Source organism: Leuresthes tenuis, unplaced genomic scaffold (genome assembly GCF_036924035.1).
Source record: "Leuresthes tenuis unplaced genomic scaffold, fLeuTen1.0.hap1 SCAF_13, whole genome shotgun sequence".
Classification (NCBI taxonomy): domain Eukaryota; kingdom Metazoa; phylum Chordata; class Actinopteri; order Atheriniformes; family Atherinopsidae; genus Leuresthes; species Leuresthes tenuis.
In genome coordinates, this window is record NW_027325367.1 from 21,869,696 (window position 1) to 21,890,139 (window position 20,444).

General features: G+C 38.6%; 1 protein-coding gene across 1 annotated transcript in view; it reads left to right on the plus strand.

Annotated features, from left to right (window-relative positions):
- The window catches only part of ptchd4 (patched domain containing 4), a 72,168-nt gene that overhangs the window by 20,274 nt on the left and 31,450 nt on the right, over nt 1–20,444 (plus strand). The window contains exon 2 of the mRNA XM_072362744.1: nt 10,908–11,403. Within this exon, the coding sequence (XP_072218845.1) occupies nt 10,908–11,403 (496 nt within the window). The remainder of the gene's footprint in view (nt 1–10,907; nt 11,404–20,444) is intronic.

Consider the following 20,444-nt stretch of genomic DNA (forward strand, 5'->3'; position numbering starts at 1 on the left):
TCCTCAGGGCTGGCAATGACGAATGGAGGGAATCCCTCCATCCGCGTTGAGCAGGCAAAGGATGACCTCTGGTGTGGTCCTGGAGAACTGTAGCTCGTGACCTGTCCCTTTTCCGCTCCTTCAAGCGGTGGTCAGTTCTGACCGCTTGTGCAATCAAAGAGTCAAGATCCTCAGGCAGATCGAGGGGAACCAATAAATCTTGTATGGGATCAGAGAGTCCTTTGAGAAAAGCATCATATAGTGCAGCGGCATTCCATCGGCTATCTGTGGCTAAGGTACGACAGCGGATGGCATAATCAGAAAAAGAATCCATGCCTTGCCTGATGCTTAACATAATCTTAACACTCAATCTTTTCAATAAACTGTCTCATTTTCAGTTTTGCCTGATTAAGGCCAGCTGTTAACCTGACAGGTTAAAGATGTGATAAATTTGTAAATTTGGGAAATGCTTGTGGAAACAGGGAGTCTATGGATTCACAACTAAGCCTCTAAACTGTGCTTTTAAATGGTATGATACAATTAAACCAGTATCATAATTGACAAGCTAAAACACTGGCTAATGGTGGAATCAACTGAAAATCCAAACTTCCAAACTAGTAATAAACATTTATACTCTCTCAGCTAGCAAACAAACACTGTCTGGGAGTTGAAGATGAGGGAACATTTGAATTTTTCTGTTTTAAAATTAAGAACTAAATGCTAAGGAGCCAATGATTAAAATTGATAATTTTATTGACAGCATACCCCTTCATTTTTAATCATCTCCTACTGATGAAAGCCACATTGTCTGGTTGATGGCTAACATCACAGACAGCATGACAGGTAGCACGGGCTTTCAATATGATAGCTTTAAAAATTGTTGTAACATTTGCTGCCAATGGTCAGGGCAGCCACCTTTTGTGTATTGAGTGTATATGGAGCAACATTGTAACAAACAGTTAAAGAAAACAAATTCACAACTGAAGACATCACAGCTTGAAAGAGAAAGGCCAATAATACAGAGTGAGCATGCAAAGGACATAGACGTGTTTAGCCTGCGCTCCTCTCAGCGACTTATAAAATCATCTTTATACCACGTCTTTTTTGCCCATAGATCACAAGTGTGTGTGTGTATATCTCCCTTAGAACTCTATCAAACGGAAAATTCAAAATGCCGAAGCCAAACGTCTCCAGCAAAGCCAAATCCACCAACAGCCAAGGTGCTGGAGCTGGAGCTAGTGCCACCGGTAGCTGCAGCCCTGCTGGTGATTTTCCCACCAGATCGGACATGCCTCCAGATAAAACTTTTGAAATGTGTAAGGAGCTGTGCAAAGAGGTATCAGAGTCAGTCCTGCGCTGCATTAATGAACGTTTTGATGCCTTTGAGGCTAAGATTCAGTCACTCTCAGCCTCGCAGGCCGAACTGCAGCCTGTGTAGCTAACCAGGAGCAAGCTACTATTCAATTCAATTCAATTTTATTTATATAGCGCCAGATTACAACAATTGTCATCTCGAGGCACTTAAGTAATATAGTCCAATTCAAGCCAATTGGAATTCAATTCATTGTAATCATAATCCAATTAATTCATATAGAGCCAATTCAAAAATTAATATCCTAGCTAAGGAAACCAACAGATTGCACCGAAACTGGTCTTCAGTCCAATCTCCCGTCCTGAGCGTGCCTGTGGCGACTGTGGAAAGGAACGACTCCCTTTTAACAGGAAGAAACTTCTGGCAGAACCAGACTCAGGAAGGATGGCCATCCGCCTCGACCTGCTGGGGTTTGAGAAGACAGAAAAGAGGAAAAGAGGGGGGAAAAACACCATAACGCCATTCAAAGGATATCTGTTGGAACAGGGAAACACAAGTTAATAACCACAATAATGTCACATGTACATAAAATCAATTGTGAAATTAAACAGGGGGAAAAAGAGAGCAAAGTGAGGAAAGGTGTGACAGATGAGGTCCCCCAGCAGTCTAAGCCTATAGCAGCTTAACTATGGGATGTTTCAGGATTACCTGAGCTATCCCTAACTATAAGCTTTATCAAAAAGGAAAGTTTTAAGCCTAATCTTAAAAGTGGAAAGGGTGTCTGCTTCCCAGACATTTACTGGCAGCTTATTCCACAAGAAAGGTGCCTGATAACTGAAGGCTCTACCTCCCATTCTACTTTTAGAAACTCTGAGAACAACAAGTAAACCTGCAGTTTGGGAGCGAAGTGCTCTGTTAGGAAAATATCTTACAATGATGTCTTTAAGATATGATGGAGCTCGGTCATTAAGAGCTTTATATGTGAGAAGAAGAATCTTAAATTCTATTCTGAATTTAACAGGGAGCCAATGAAGAGAAGCTAAAACTGGAGAAACATGATCTCTCCTGGTAGTTCTCATCAGAACTCTGGCTGCAGCATTTTGGATCAGCTGGAGGCTTTTCAGAGAATATGTGGGACAGCCCAATAATAAGGAATTACAGTAGTCCAATCTTGAAGTAACAAATGCATGAACTAGTTTCTCTGCATCACCCTGAGACAGGATGTTCCTGATTTTAGCAATATTACGAAGGTGAAAGAAGGCAGTCCTAGAAACCAGTTTTATATGTGCGTTAAATGATAAATTCTGGTCAAAAATAAAAGGTTCCTCACTGTAGAACGAGAAGCCAAGGAAATACCATCTAGAGTAACTATATAACTAGACAATTTCTCCCTGAAGCGCTCAGGTCCAAAGAGAACAACTTCAGTTTTGTCTGAATTTAAAAGCAGACAGTTCTGAGTCATCCAGGTCTTTATGTCTTTAAGACAGGCTTATAGTCTGACCAACCTATTGGTTTCATCTGGTTTCATAGATAAGTACAGCTGAGTATCATCAGCATAACAATGGAAATTTATGCCATGCTGTCTGATAATGTTACCTAATGGAAGCATGTATAAAGTAAAAAGAATTGGTCCAAGCACAGAACCCTGAGGAACTCCATGACTTACTCCAATGTGTGAGGAAGATTCTTCATTTACAAGAACAAACTGGAATCTATCAGATAAATATGACTTAAACCAGCCTAATGCAGTTCCTTTAATCCCAATAACATGTTCAAGTCTCTGTAACAGAATGCTGTGATCGATCGTATCAAATGCAGCACTGAGATCCAACAGGACAAGCACAGAAACAAGTCCGCTATCAGAGGCTAAGAGGAGATCATTGGTAACGTTCACCAGTGCTGTTTCTGTGCTATGATGCACTGTGAATCCTGACTGAAACTCTTCAAACAGATTATTTCTATGTAAATGATCACAAAGTTGAACTGCAACTATTTTTTCAAGAACTTTAGACAAAAAAGGGAGATTGGATATAGGTCGATAATTAACCAACACTTCTGAATCAAGAGTAGGTTTTTTAAGTAAAGGTTTAATTACAGCAACCTTAAAAGTCTGAGGTACATATCCTGTCAACAAAGACCGATTGATCAAATCCAATATGAAAGTGTCAATTAAGGGGAAAACCTCCTTAAACAGTCTGATTGGGATTGGGTCTAACATACTAGTTGATGGTTTAGAAGAGACTATTGCTGTTGTTAGCTCAGAAAGATCAACTGGGCAGAAGCTGTCTAAACACAAATCAGGTTCGAAAGATACTTCTAAAGCTGCTCTACTTGATGATACATCAGTGATAATAGTGGGAAGGATTCCATTAATGTTCTCTCTGATAGAAACAATTTTATTGATGAAGAATCTCATGAAATCATCACTGCTGAGAGTTAAAGGAATACATGGCTCAACAGAGCTCGGACTCTTTGTCAGCCTGGCAACAGTGCTGAAAAGAAACCTGGGATTATTCTTATTCTCTTCTATCAATGATTAATAATAAGCAGTTCTAGCTTTACGAAGTGCTTTCTTATATGTTATTAAACTATCTTTCCAGACTAATTGAGACTCTTCTAAATTAGAGGAACGCCACTGTCTCTCCAGCTTTCTTGCAGTCTGCTTTAACGTACGCAGCTGTGAATTATACCAAGGAGCCAACCTCTTCTGACTGATTACCTTCCTTTTCAGAGGGGCAACATTGTCCAGTGTTGTACGCATTGAAGCTATAGTGCTGTCAACAAGAGAGTCAAGTTCTACTGGAGTAAAATTTAGGTAGTCATCCTCTGTCATATCTGCACACGGCAATGAAGAAAAGGATGATGAAATCAACTCTTTAAATCTGGTTACAGTATTCTCTGACAGACACCTTCTATATGTAAAATTCTTCTCAGAAACCGTGTAGTCAAGTAATGTAAATTCAAAAGTTATTAAAAAATGGTCAGACAAGACAGGGTTATGAGGAAACACTGTTAACTGTTCACTCTCAATGCCATAAGTCAGCACAAGGTCAAGGGTATGATTAAGGCAGTGAGTAGGTCTGTGAACACTTTGAGAAAATCCAACAGAGTCTAATATAGAATTAAAGTTAATATTTAGGCTGTCATTTTCAACATCTACATTAATATTAAAGTCACCCACTACAATGACTTTATCTGTACTCAGCACTAACTGGGATAAAAACTCTGAGAATTCAGACAGAAACTCAGAATAAGGGACTAGGACTGATTAGTAACCCTGATCTGAAGATAGCTGCCACTCCTCCTCCTCTGCCTGTGGTTCGAGGAACGTGAACATTTAAATAGTCAGAGGGAGTTGATTCATTAATGCTAACATGCTCCTCCTGCTACTAGCAACCTTGATATCCGCATACTGGCGCTTGAAGCTAAATGCACTGAGCTGACGGGACGCAACACTCAGCTTCACACCAAGGTGCTTAACCTGGAGGCCCACTCTCGGAGGTACAACATCAAAATTGTAGGGATCCAAGAGAATGAGGAGGACGGTAGACCAGTGGAATTTGTCTCCAGATTAATCCCTAAATTAATCCCTCCAACTGAAGCCGGCTGCCGGCACTAGACTGCGTACAATCATCGCGCTCATCCATCACTTTCAGGAGAAGGAGTTGATTCTTCGCCTCGACAGGCAACAGTCCATGGAGTACAAGGGAGACAAGGTCCTTGTCTTCCCGGATTACACCAGGGAGGTCATGGCTCAGCGCCACACCTTCAGAGAAGTGCAGCAGACTATACGCAACAATGGAATAAAACACACTCCCCGGGATGGCGGAGCGCTAAAGATCTTTGCGGACCCGAAATAGGCGGTGAAATCCCTGGAAAGGAATAATGTACGAGAAGGGGAGTAGATCCATACACTGACATTCTTCATTTAATTCACGATTGCGCCGAGATGAGGCAGCTTTTTGTACAAAGCAGCTGACCAGCTGTTCGCAGCATTGGGACTTTTTGCATATTATCTTATATACACTATATTACAACAGTCCACTTTGAACTGCTGCCATGTTTACACAACCTGAGGTGCTCACACTGTTTATACTTTCACTGATTTAATTGTTTAATGCTGCGGTATCGTATATTTAATGTTACTATATTGTCGCGGGGAGAGGGCTAGTGGCAACGTATTCTAGTTACTTGCCCAGTAGCTCCCTTTGAGATGAACACAGGATGCCATGTGCCAGGTTCGGGGAGGCACAAGGCGAGGTGGCAGGGGAGGGATGTTACTGTTCTCTTTTTTTGTGTTGTTGTCTTTTACTGTTTTTCATATGGTTAGTGCTTTACTTTACACTACTTGATCGTAGGAGCAATATCTCTGTAGAATAATTTCCTGTTGATGAACATGATGGTGAAATTTGTGAGCGTCAATGTGAATGGGTTAAACGGACCTATTAAATGGAAGAGAGTACTAACACTTTTGAAAAAATTGAAAATGGACATTGCTTTTATACAGGAAACCCATCTGACGCCCCTGGAGCATAGAAAATTGAAAAGGGATTGGGTAGGGCATGTAATATCATCGTCCTTTAACTCTAAAGTCAGGGGAGTGGCCATCTTGATAAATAAGAACACACCTGTAACAATTGGAGAAACCATTGTTGATACATTGGGGAGATATGTTTTTGTGAATTGTCAGATATACTCAGAACCCTGGACCCTCTTAGATTTTTATGCACCCAATTATGACGACGAGTCATTTGTTCAGGATATATTCCTGAAGGTGCCGGCAGGACGGCAAAACATTCTTATAGGGGGTGACTTTAATTTCTGCCTGGATCCTGTTCTAGATAAGTCAACTCTATCGGTATCCAGATCTAAAGCAGCCAAAATCACAGTAGAATTCATGAAGGAATTAAACTTAACTGATGTGTGGAGACAGATGCACCCTCAAACCCGAGATTATTCCTTTTACTCTGGTCGCTACAACTCTTTTACTCGGATTGATCTTTTCCTGTTGTCGACACAGCTGATCCACAGAGCAGTAGAATCTGAGTACTTCAGATCACTCACTTCTGAACCTGTCCATTTATATGCCTGAAAAAAACTACTAATATGTATTGGTGGCGTCTGAATCCTACTCTCCTTCAAAAGCCAGATTTCTGCAAATTTATAAGAGATCAGATTAGGCTATTTTGTGAGACAAACTATGCTTCTTCTCCCAATAGTTTTATATCATGGGACACACTAAAAGCCTTTTTAAGGGGACAAATAATCTCTTATACCAAAGGCATCAAAAATAAATACATGGCAGAAATAGAAGAATTGGAAGCAGACATTTTGAAACTGGAAAAGGAGTTTCAACAATCAAGGTCTAAAGATGTACACCAGTCTTTGGTAAATAAAAAGCTTATATACAATAATTTGCATAAATACAAAATTGAAAAAAATATTCTAAGAAACAAGCAGAGATATTATGAATTGGGAGAGAAAGCGCACAAAATTCTGTCTTGGCAACTGAGAAAAGAAAAAAACCTCTAGGACAATTAATTCAATCCAAACTGAAACAGGTTCTGTATCACATAACACAACAGAAATTAATGATGCATTCAAAACAATTTTACACACATTTATACACATCAGAACCACCAGAAAATCTGAGTAACATTGATGATTTTTTGACCATGATTGAACTGCCCAAACTTGGCCAAGAAGATTAAAATAGTCTCGATCTGCCCTTTACACAAAAAGAAATTGAAAAAACTCTGGGTTCACGACAAGCAAACAAATCACCAGGAGAAGATGGGTTCCCTCCAGAATTTTAGGGGGAATTTAAGGACTTTCTCCTCACTTCTCATGGATGTCATCAACTTGGCCTCTAAGACTCGAACACTTCCTGAGTCATTTTCTACAGCCATAATTACTGTTATTCACAAAAAAATAGAGATCCTTTGAAATGCTCTTCATATAGGCTGATTTCATTGTTAAATACAGACTATAAATTAATTTCCAAGGCCCTGGCTACCAGACTTGGCCAGTACCTGCCACAACTAATAAATCCAGACCAACGTGGCTTTATTTCATAACGTTCCTCAGCTAATAACCTGTGTAGGCTTTTTAATATTATTCACTTGATAAAATCTGAAACGGAACCCAGTATAGCTGTGGCTTTGGATGCTGTGAAGGCCTTTGATAGGCTAGAGTGGCCATACTTATTTAAGTGTTGGCCAAGTTTGGGTTCGGTCAATTATTTATTAGTTGGGTTCAAACTCTATATCATAAACCCCAGACAAAAATTAGCACCAATGGACAGATTTTATCTACATTCCCTTTAAGTAGATCAAGTCCTATCTCCAGCACTTTTTGTCTTATCAATTGAGCCTTTATCTGAAGCAATTAGACAAGATCCTGATATAAAAGGTTTTCAAGTGGGTCAGGCAGTTCATAAAATTAATTTGCTGGCAGATGATGTAATTCTGTATTTAAAAGACCCTGATAACTCTCTTTCCAAATTACAAACTGTATTAAATACTTATAGTAGTGTTTCAGGTGAATTTCGAAAAAAGTGAAATTATTCCGTTGACAAATTTTGATCACTCCGAACTCCAGCGAACAACTCAATTTAGATGGCCTATGCATGATATAAAATACCTTGGAATATTTGTAGACAACAACCTCAAAAACCTGTACAAACTGAATTACCTCCCACTGCTCAGTAAGATTGAAGATGATTTACACAGATGGATGGGCTTGCCTCTCACTTTGATTAGAAGAGTGAATTATATTAAAATGAATGTACAACCAAGATTGCAATATCTGTTTCAATCCCTACCCATTCCATTGCCACAATAATTCTTTAAAGCTCTCAATAGATATATCAGGCAATTTTTATGGAATTGTAAAGCACCTCGGATATCTATGGAGAAGCTAACATGGGACTATGGCTCGGGGAGACTTCGACTGCCAAGTTTTAAAAACTACTACCTGGCAGCTCAACTGAGGTTCATCTCATCCTTTTTTGAGGGCAGTGACGCCCCTTCTTGGACACAAATCGTTGTTTGTATTGACCATGAACACTGACTTTTTTTTTTTTAGGAGGGCAGGGGCCACTTTATTGTCCTTTGTTATATCTCTATACTGTTGGTATTCTGATATGTTTGTTTGTACACATTACATATGAAACTGAAAATAAAATATTTTTTAAAAAAAGACTGATAATACAGACAGAAGACACAACAGAAAGTTTTGAGACAGATCAAGTGAAACCTCTGCAGGTCCAGCTGTAACTTGTAAATATTTGATTACACATAAGTTAGCATGATATGCTGTCTATATTTATGTTGTCTGCTTTATGGACAGTATGTTAGCTTTTTTTTTTTTGCTGTTTATAGACCCTCTGTCCATCCATGAGTTGTCAGTGTTCTCTGACTGTACAAATGCAGCAGTTTGTGTGTCTTTAATATGGTCAACATATGGCCAAACAGACATTAAAAAAAAAATCTACACTTCACAATGAGACAGGTACTAGTGACAAGTCTAGTATCAAAGAAAAAGTGCAAAATTTCTGTTGACTGTGTGGAGCAGTTGTTGACTGAATAACTATGGCTTACATGCGATTGACATTATCATACTGTGATACATATCATACATATCGTACTGTGACCCGAATCACCAATTCATCTAAACCTATTTAGATTGAAATCCTAGCCTAACAAGAAAGCAATATGAAATATCAAAACAAACATAAAACATAAAAACAAGTCAAACAAAAATAAAGCAAAAGTGTAACAGTAAGAATAGCAGTTGGCACTTTGTGAAAGTAGTTAACAAAAGGAGTAACATAAAGGAATGAAGTGTAAAACATCCATATATACGTTGCAATTGCCAGAGAGTGCTAGAAAATATTGACGAGTCATGCAACAAGGTTAACAGATTATGAATGAAAATTTAAAAAATATTTGTAGCCACATACTCAATTCACCTGTAACAGTAAAACACTGTATGGAGTGACTGGCTGTAAGAAACTTGCTTATAATCAATAAAATCTAAACAGCTTTTAAAAACAATGGATAAATGGTTGAAATATGTACCTACATTAAAACATAAAAGTAAAATAGAAATTGTAGATTTAGACAGAAATGCTTACCTAAATGTAAGGAACAAATGGCTGGCTAAAGATTTAGAAAAATAGCTTAAAAAGCCATGGGTATTTTTGGAAAAGCTAACACTGATTGATGGCATTTGATAGAGACACCTAAAAGTTACAGATAAATGCTTGAAAATAATTAAAAGTGCTGAAAAAAGAGATAGCAAGAACAGTATAGATAACAGTTGGTGGCTTAGAGTGATGAATAAATAGTTGATACAAGTAATTAAAAGCAATACATAGTTCAATAAATGGCTAGAAATATTGCAAAATAGATGTTAATTAGAAATGTGACATTGGCAGAAAAATTGCTGAGATTAGACATGATAAGAGACAAGGCACTTTGATATTACAGCATTATTGTATGATTAGTTATAATCTTTTCACACAGCATTGTGCATCACCATCGCACACAATATTAGAACAGAAATGACAGAAACTGGCAAATACAAGGTGCTGCACAACACCGTTCACAGGCCAAAATACATTCAAAGACGTTGTGTGGATTATTTTTTTCATGGTCAGTCTGCTTCAGGCTGCTTGTAGCTGTTATAGCTTCATCAAATGTGACTTCCTCTGCACGTTAGGACCTGTAACTGCAATTATAATATATAATAATTATTTTCATGTGTGATGCCCCATTGCATTTTCAAAATATGTAATGACCTTAGGGGCTGCATGGTGGTTAGCACCATCGCTTCACAGCAAGAGGGTTCCTGGTTTGAATCCTGGTGACTCTCAATTGACCCTAGGAGTGAGAGGAAGGTCCTTGGTGTACCCTGAATTTCCCCACTTAGTTGCACCTGTCAGTTTATTTTATTAAGTGCTGATTAGAACATTTCTGCAGCAAGTACGCTTTGGATATATTTGCCTTGCTGACATGTGCTCTTCACATATTTTCTGACATAGGCTAACTGATACACATACAGTTAAATGATGGATAAATTATTTCAAATTTTCCTTGTCGGTGAAATATAGATTTATCTTTTTTTCAGTTAGTTGTGATTATTATATAAAATAATAATAATAATCATCTGGTTCCTCAGATGGACTGAATTGCTGAACTTCTGACATAATGTTCACCTGTAATACTACCTTGGCAAAATGTTCTGCTTAAATGTGAAAGACTGTACCAACAATAAATTTAAATGATTTCATTCTAATCTCTTCCTAACAGTGCTATTTATTTTTACTGTCCCAACTAATGTGACTAAAATACAAATGACCATAGACCAGCATATCAACAGATGTATCACCAGCTCTGTCTACAGTTGTAAGGTATATTAATTGGTAAATTGTACTTCAACAGTTAAGAGAAAAGTTCAGAAAACTACTGCTGCACTACTTCTGCTGCTCTCGTTCATTGGTGTCAAAGGGAGTAATGGCAAGTGCAAAACAATTACAAATCGGGTATTTTCAATTTTCATGATAAAAAATTGTCATTAGAGCTTATGCCAGATTTTTCTTAATTGTTTGCAGGATGGCCGTGTGTCCTTCATTGGGCACCAACTGGGCGGCGTGTCCTTCTCCCCCAACAGTCGCGACCAGCAGGTCAAGTTTGCCCGTGCTGTCCAGATCACCTACTACCTCCGTAACCACGGACCTGTGGTGCAGGATGCCATTGCAGAGCGCTGGGAGAACGAGTTCTGCGCACTGGTCGATAGGCTGTCCACAGCGGAGGCGCCACATGCGCCTGATCAGCTTCACATTCAGTCCCTCACTTCCTTCAGCCTGTGGCGGGACTTCCACCGAACTGGAGTGCTAGCCAAAGGGGAGGTGCTCGTAAGCTTGGTTTTGGTGCTCCTGGCAGCCACCATCTCCAGCTCCATGCGGGACTGCCTGAGAGGCAAGCCGTTCCTTGGCCTTCTGGGTGTGCTGACCATTTGTATCGCCAATGTGACGGCTGCAGGGATCTTCTTCATATCGGACGGAAAGTTCAACTCAACACTACTGGGAATCCCATTCTTTGCCATGGGTAAGTAGTACTGTGTGTTTAGTTTGAGGTTGTTTGAGTGTGTAATGGTGAGATATCGGGTTTATCTTGGTTTGACATTCGCAGCAGCAAGAGTAGGCCGATGAGAAAAAAGTAACTGTTATGGTGTTGCAAAATGTTCAAGTGGCATGTGTGTCAACATGCGTGTGGACGCTGCATTTATGCAGCGCATTCTTTTGTTATGCAATTGCAAAATCTTGCAATTCACTTTTTTCATTTTTAACGTATTAAGTTGCTCATATTTTTCAGAATTTCAATGAGATTCAGGCAATATTACTGCACAACCGCAGGGGTAGCATGACTGAAATCAGTTAAGCAATGTAAATGTCGCGCCTTTTTTTTTTGTATATTGTCTTTCTGAATATGTAATAGAGTATTTAAACTATAGCATTTAATTTCCTGACATAAACAAATAACTAACCAGCTAACTTTTTTATACTGTCACTTTCTGGTAACTGGTTAATAATAAGCTGTTGATGTGGAGACTTGTTAAAACACATGGTAATAATTAAAACAATAGATGTATATTTGTTTACTGTTGAAAAAAATACATAAACAGTAATGGACTATTTGCATTAACATTGTAAAAAAAACTTGTTTGGAATGAATGAAATTCATAATATTTTAAGTGTAACCATCAAAAGAAAATACAATTTACCATATGAATTACAAAAAAATTCATTGTAAAGCTTCCCAAAATATATTAGTACTGTGATCCTGTATTTTTCCCTTTTCTCATTCTGCACACTGCTATCTTTGACTTTCCTTCTATGTCTTCTCTTGTTCTTTTCTCATCATCTCTTTACTTCTTCACCTTTACCATGTCCATTTACTCTACAGTATATCTAGCATTTCCTCCCTGTGCGTTTCTAAGGTCACAGGATCCCTGGGGCTTTGGCACAGCTCTGCTGCAGGCAGGCTGACATAAGTGATGTTTAAATAAGACTCATGAACAGAAGGCTGGATCAGCTCCTTGTGACCTAGAGGCACAGGAAGAGGGAAGGAGGGGAGAAGGGAGAGGTGGGATCAGGTGGGGAGGGAAACTAAAAAAGGAATGTCAAGGAGAAAAGAACAAAGAGAAAAGTGCATGTGATGAAGAGGCTGATATTGGGAAGAAATAAGTGTTTATATAGGGGGAAGAGGAAAGGGGAAAAAATGAGGAAAAACACAAAGAGGGAGGAAGTGGAGAAGGCTGAGAGAGTTTGAGAGGACTTGATTAAGTCTGTAATTTCATACGAAAGGATTTCAAAGACCTCCTTTTGGCAGGTCCTGCCTGAAACATAATCGTATCAGTACATCTGTGTCACATCAGGGCAGAGAATGAAGACTGAAATGTAAACTGATACCAAAGCTGTTATGACAACATATTCAATAAACATGTTAAAAAAAAAAGTATCAACATGTATGGCCATGTGCTGAGACATATAATTTCATATTATAAATTTCATTTTTATTTTAAGGTTTTACAGTAATTATTTTAAGCTACAAAACTATACTACTTTTCAATTTGATCCGAGCAAGTGTCTAAATTTTTTTTTTAGAATAATGTCAACAAAATACAAGCTTCGAAGAAGAAATCAGTAGTCACTCAAACTGACAACAAAGGTGAATGGAAATTGTTTTATCTTCCATTCCCAGAAGATCACACTATTTTGCAAAAAGCAAAGACAGATTGTGGATCCAGGCCAGTAAAAGGGCAGACTGTGGATCTGTGAGTTCCAAAGACCACAAAAGTCTCTGCAGTGCCCACTTTCTGCCTCAAAATGCAAACGTCTGATCCCAGGTCCTAAGACTTAATTTCCTGTAACTATACAGGAAACAAAATGTAATGGATAAAGGATTTCTATGCACATAGTCAATTGTGCTATGTTTTACAGTGACATATGTACATCAAGCTACGCAACTACCCACTTGGAAACAGACATTTCAAATCATTGGTTGTCAAGAATAGTGTCTAGATCTCGGAATTTTTCAAGATGTTTTATCACAAATTTAGTAATATAGTCATGCTGTCCAAGCTCATAATGTGCAGGAATCAATTCTAGCCACTATCCCAGACTAAGCTATCTGTCCATTGTGTCTTGTAAAGGATGTTTACTGTAGGAGTAACTTCTTTTTAATGTGGCAGGTTGTAAAGTGGTCTTGTTTTGAGCACTAGAGTGTGTTTACTCAAGAAAGTATATTACAAACTTGTACCTGCAAACTATTTTGCACAGTGACACATATCCAGTATTTTTTAAGAAACATACCTATCCACATGATTACCAATGGCTTGCCTAGAATGGTTTTCTTAGGGGTTGTCACTAGAAAGGGAATTGACACATGAATGTATATTCATGCGTCACACCACGATTTTCTCAGAATGCAATCAGAGGAGTTTGAAAAACTTTGCTATATTTCACTCTATTTTGCCACAAAAAACTGTAAAACTCAACTCTGAAAATGGCTTGTCTCCAAGAACACTTATTCATGTTCAGTAAATGTATTAACAAGAGTTGTTTCCTACAGGGCACCACTGATAATAGTCAGAAGCTAATGAATAAAATCCAGTTTCAGACTAAATACGTTGGTCTATACATGTCAATCTGAGACACATATGACATGAGCAGAGCATAAATGAAGACTAAGAATCTGAGCACTGACATTGGCAACCACAGTTGTCACAGTGAATATGCACAATGACCGCAAATAACTTCTGCTTTAAAATAGTGCAGTGGAATTTATTAAAGTTGGCACAATGATTAAATCAATGATACCTTCATTAATAAACGCTATTGTCTACTTAGCTAATCCTATGTACAAAATAGACAAGCAATGGGAGAAGGACCATGTGTGTGTGCGTGTCTGTGTGAGAGAGAGAGAGAGTAGGTGTGTGCGTGTTGACATGTGTATTGGAGGAGAGGGAGAGACCCTGAGACAAAATGGCACCCACGATCACGTGATGGTGGAAGCACAAGATGGCAGCTGTGACTGTGTGCTCAGTAAGTAATGTGATCTGGTCTCTTTGTTTGTGTATGCACGTTTGCAATGATGATACACCATGACAGAAAGACCATGCTGGGTGTGCTGTTCAAATCCCTGTCTTGGTGTTCAGTTCTGGTTAATAAAGACTTGAAATGTTAGTGAATGACTTATGTTAAGGTGCCAGGTTAAAAAAAAGGAGAGTAACTGGTCTGCATGCAAGATCACAACAAACATTAACTTGACTCAAATTGACTCTACTTTCTAAACATAATCATCACAATACCTTAGAAGAGACATTCAATATGATGCACTTTCAGAACAAAGGATGTCCTAAGCGTCTTAGGTGGAGCAAGGGGCTGTGGCTACCTGAAGACAAAGCCAAAGACTTTCACAGGAAAGTCCAGTTTAAACCATAGATGAGTGACTTCAGTTTGTGACATCCCCAATACTCTTAAATGTGTAAGTCCAAAGTTACTGCAGTGCACAGAAAAAAAGGAGGATTTCCTACATTAGATGAAAGAACTATGAACAAGTTAATTTGGCTCAAAATTTCCTCAAGATAAAGATTTCTTCTTTTTTTTTTGTAATGTCATCAAGTCAAATTTGTTTGACTTGATGTATAGCACATTTCATGTACAAAACAATTGAAAGTGCTTTACGAAACAACTCAAAGTGCATCACAGAAGTAAGAGTATACAACTCGGGGTCTGAAAGTTTTTAAACAGAGATGTGAATTGAAGAGACATTGAATTTTATCAACATCTAACAGGATGAAAGGAAATTGTTCAAAATTCCAAAGAGATCACAGCCCTTTGCCAAGAACAGAAGAAGATTGCGGACCCAGGTCAGTAAAAAAAAAAAAAAAGTCCCAAAGGCAGCAAAGTCACTGCAATACTTTCTTTGTCTTAAAATGCAAAATTCATCATTCCATGTCATAGGACTTAACTCTTAAAGCTAGACAAGGAACATAAATATATGCATGTAAGAATTAGCTTCCACATACATTTTCTTGTGTTAAAATTACTCGATTCTCAATGATGCTTTACTGCAATGTATTGTCTTTTTTTTAAAAAGGTTTTTGAGTTACTTCACTATTGAGGCATCAAGAATTTACAAACAATAAAAATATAATTCAGGACATTTATCTCAATTCTGAAAATTCCAAATGTGCTTTTGCATCCTGTATGTGTGTGCATCCAGCAGTGTTCGTAGGAAAGAAATCTGTACACTGGCCAGCTAAGATGTGAACAGAAAGATTTAGATCACAACAAGCTAACACATTAACTAAATGTTACTATCATTTGGTCATGCCAAAACTTGCCAAAGGAGAGCATTGAGCCAAGCAGTCTTTCTGTTTTCCTTTCGATTTCTCATGTGTGGACTTAAAAGCCTTCTGCAAAGGTATTGACTTTAACATCAAGACATTTCATAAAGTTCTTAAACAGCTGATGTAATGTGTTAGCCTGCAGCAACAGGTATCTTGTGGCTATATGCTAACAAATGTCTTTGCTATAGCAGAGGTACAGAGAGACTTCTAAACCTCAATCTTCTCAGTCCCATGATTCATTTGGTTTGGTGATATACACCATAAACCTAATTATCTTATTTTAATGTAGTCTTGTGGCTTCATAGTTTGTTCTGGTTAGAACCCGACTGATATGGGATTTTTAAGGTCGATACAAATATTTGGTGATTTTAAAAATACGATATATCAGTCGAAAAACGAAATTCCAGAACATCCGTTGTTAACGTACAGATAAGTACAGTATGGCTCAACATACACATTGGGCTACTTTATTAAAAATAAATATGTATGCGAATTAAAAAGAAGTGGTCTACACAGTTCTGATTTGGTTTGGCTTTTCATTCATTTGGTTTAACACATGTAGTGATAGGAGAGAGACAATCAGTACCATTAGGTGCGTGCCATCGGATTGGATTAATGGTTAAATTACAATAACATTGAGTTATTCAGTTCATGTAGACACCTTAATCTGACAAGAAATCGAATTGGATCGGGTTACTCGCGATCAAATTAAGACCCCAAGATAACTCTGCGTATGCTCGAGATTTTTTCCCGCCATCATCACCCGGAAGTCGAAGGAGACGATATTACTGTGTTTGTCACCGCCATCGGAAAGAAATAAACAACGCGATGGAGAATGCGCCGTTATGCATCGTGTTTGTGCCATAACCAGCTCATCACAAATGTAGAGGGACGTAGCTTCATCTTGCTCTTCGTTCACCATCTTTCTCAAGTTTTTTTGTTGTTGTTGGTGGTGGTGGTGAAGACGTCAACCGAAAGTGGCTCTATTAGCGATAGTTGAAATAGGTACAGCGCCACCTATCATACTGGGGTATGACATGCTTTGTGCCAGTGATTTGATTCATTCAGTGCCATATATCCAAGGATAATTACCCTTGCTCAGATAAGGAGCATAACCCAACTATAGCTATAAGCGAGTTAATCTCATCATGTAGACCCACTGAGTGGAGCGAGAGCAAGAGAGAGGTCAGCTGGGTCAGCGACATTCACTTTTAACGGAAGAGAAAGCGGCGCACCGCACTGTCAAAGCTCGTCTACAGCAGAAGGCAATATAAACACAAACAAGTCAGGCATAATTTCCAAGGGATAATTTCCAACTCTATGTATGTTAGTAAGTAAAGAAAAGTGGTAAAACTCGGGAAAAACTTTTATGCACAAGCTCTATGTCTAAATGTTCACTCCTCGTGTGCCTAACTTACATTTTACAATGTCTGTAACTACAGATATGCTAGTTATGAATACAGTTATCATTACTTTATTTAGGCAGAATATGTTTGCTGTGGTTTCCAAGTTCATTAATGTTAGCGGTCTTCCACTGATAGTCATGGCATTAGCTAGCTTTGTGTTGCATCTATGATAAGCCATAATTTAGCAATGGATAACTCATTTGCTGCTGCAAATGATTGCAAAACATAGTTTTTCCAAATAACGGGCCGGGGAGAGATGATACTTCTCATTGCTTTAACTGTCACGCTATCTTCAGTCACATTGTCAAGAGTTAAAGCGACAGTCAGTCAACTAACAACAACGTACCAGCTAAATTAGTTTCACTCTCGGCCGGGGAGAGATGATACTTCTCATTGCTAGAACTGTCACGCTATTAAAGAAATACATGTTCAGTCACGTTGTCAAGAGTTAAACCGACAGTCAGTCAACTAACAACAACGTACCAGCTAAATTAGTTTCACTCTGCTTACACGTAACAGTAGCAAAACTGGACATGGTAGTCATGAATTCTGTCGTGCTTATTTGAGTTTATAGAACTGATGGGGATGTTATTTTAATTGTTTTTCAAGCAATGTATGTCTTGTGACAGTTGCCAACTTACCATGAACACACTTCACCAATAACTTGTTGTTATTATTGTTTAGCAATAACAATGACTTGTTCGCTCTGCCCGACTCTGGCTGGATCAGCTGTTTGTAGGGTTTGTGGCTTCATTGCCAACAGGGACATTGTGCCATCCGGTGGACAAACTATGCAACGGCAACACTCATAATGAGAATCATTCAAAGAAAGATAATTTTTATTGCGTAAAATTTCACCGCGATTAACCGTAATACCGGTTACAACCGTTACATCCTTCATTTAGATTGAGGAAATTATGAAGGTAGTTAGATAAAAACTGGCAGATCACAAAAGGTAGGTAGCCCTAACACTGAAAATCATCAATCTTGTACTCCAAATTTTGTACTATACTTTGCTGTAATGAAACAGCATCAATATGACTAAAAGAATTAAAGAGGGATCAAAAGTTGGGCTGGTGCAGCATCAAAATAGGCCTACAGCAATTGTAGAGCTTTGTACCAGCCTTTTGTGAAGAGGGACCTGAGCCAAACAAGAAAAGCTCTTATTAACCAGCCCATCTATATTCCAACCCACATCAGCATCCCGGTTTACTTTTTTAGGTAGACTGAGAAGTTCAGGCACAGCAGTAGTGAAGTAACAACTTCTTCATGGCGGATGTAGCTGTAGAGGCAAAATCTGTTTGCTCTGTAGTGAGGAAGCAAAGACAACAATAAGTCTCTTAAGATTTAAGGAATTTATTACAGAATAGTAAATCAAACTAGAATGAACAACCAGCAATAGTCAGCAATAGTCAGCAATAATCATCAAACATCCAAGACCAAGTCTCACTAGTCAGCCGAGTAGGGTGCAGCCTTTTTCAACCACAGGGGTTTCAAGAGTTTGGACAACCCACTGATGCTAAGATTGGTCCTTTTATACAGTGTTTTACCATGTACACATATTTGTCCAGACAGTTCAAATACCATCTTAAGTACAGAGCACATTGGAAATCAACCATATGATGTTAAGCTGTCGTATAACAGTTCAGGGAAAACCAAGTGTAACACAACACATGAACGAAAAACCTAATTTCCCATTACAGTAGCCAGTTTAGTACTCTAAACATCCTGTTCAATGTTCATTAGAGGTTTTCCTTGACAGAACACAATATCTGCACTTCATATAACTGTATCAAACAAAATGATATTTTGCAACACTGACAAAGTCTGACTGCAAAACCAAATAGTACAAAAGAGAAGCTTCTGCCCTCAGCTGTGTCATGGCTTCCCTTTATCTGTTTCATCATAGCCTCCCCTCACATCAGAGTAAAACTAATCCATTATTCTCTCTCAACTGTTTAACTAATGCTTTGTGTTCTCTTTGAATCATATATGGGAGGCAGCTCTGCATGGAGCAGGTGTCTCTTTGGACCTTTGATTAATATGGAGCAGCTGCTCGTTCTCACTGTCCCTAGTGCCTATCTGCCAGTTGTGCCTGCTTATCTGAGCTGAGCTTGTCATTTCCTTCTCTCTATGGGTGTGATGGCTGTTAGAAGTGTAAAGACAGTCAGGGAGAGAAGGAGAGGAAAGGAAGTAGAAAGGCACCTACAGCCGTGTGCAGGAAGTAAGTTTGTCCCACATAAACTGTTGACTTGTTTACATTTCTAGTAGAAGCAAAAATGTGATAATTTTTGATAGTGTGCTTTTTAATGAAGATATTTTGTCCAACACTCAGTCAGTGTTTGCTGCAGACAAACTGTTTTGTGGTTTGAGACAAAAATAAATCTAAATCTACTTCATGCACCAACATAGATTAAGATATTTTAAACTTCACTCATCATGTTGTTCATCTATTCATCCACTTTATGCTTGCCTATTTGTAAAATATTGTATATTTACTTAGTGTTCATGTTTCCAAAAGACTATTTGTTGTAATGCACTAATCCACAGGTGTGCTCAGCAGTTGTCTAGAACAGTATACTCTAGGTAAAGTGAGAAGTGACTACTTCTTCAGCTGATCCTTTTCGGTCTTCACTCGAGAGCAGGGCTGCGGAGATGGCCGGTTGTTGCTCCAGGAATCTTTCCAACATGTCATGCACACTATTCCACCTGTAGTTCAATAAAATAAATAAACTTTATTTATAGACCTATCAAGCCTTCACATGTCACAGCATGGATACACAGAGTGCTGCTTTGCATAAATGACAAAACAAATTAGTAATAAAAAAATAAACCTAATAAACTAAAATAAAAATAAACTATTAAAAAGTAACCACACACTCACCTGGTAACCACGTCCGTCTTCTGCTTGTGCTCTGGTAGTCGTAGGAGCCTCTGTTTCTCTTTCAGCATGTCGTTGGCTGTGGTGCTCCATCTGAAGAAATTCACAATGCATATCAGCCTTCCCAGCAGGTGTGCGACTGCTGTGATTTTGAGGGCACGTTGTGCAGCCAGATTTAGGGTGTGAGCATAGCATTTTAAATGAAGTGTGAATGTGGCCTTCTCAGCTGCAATTATCATATTTGACGCATTGTCAGTGATGATTACTGGATCCTTTCCAGTGATTCCCCACTCAGCTAGGGCCTTTCTCAAATGTTCTGCCAGGTTGTGTCCGGTGTGGCTCTCGGGCATGTCCCTGGTTTGTAAAACATACGTAACGAGCTCCCATTCCTCGTTGATAAAATGAGCAGTGATGGTTACATATGCTTCAGTTGTGCACGAGGTCC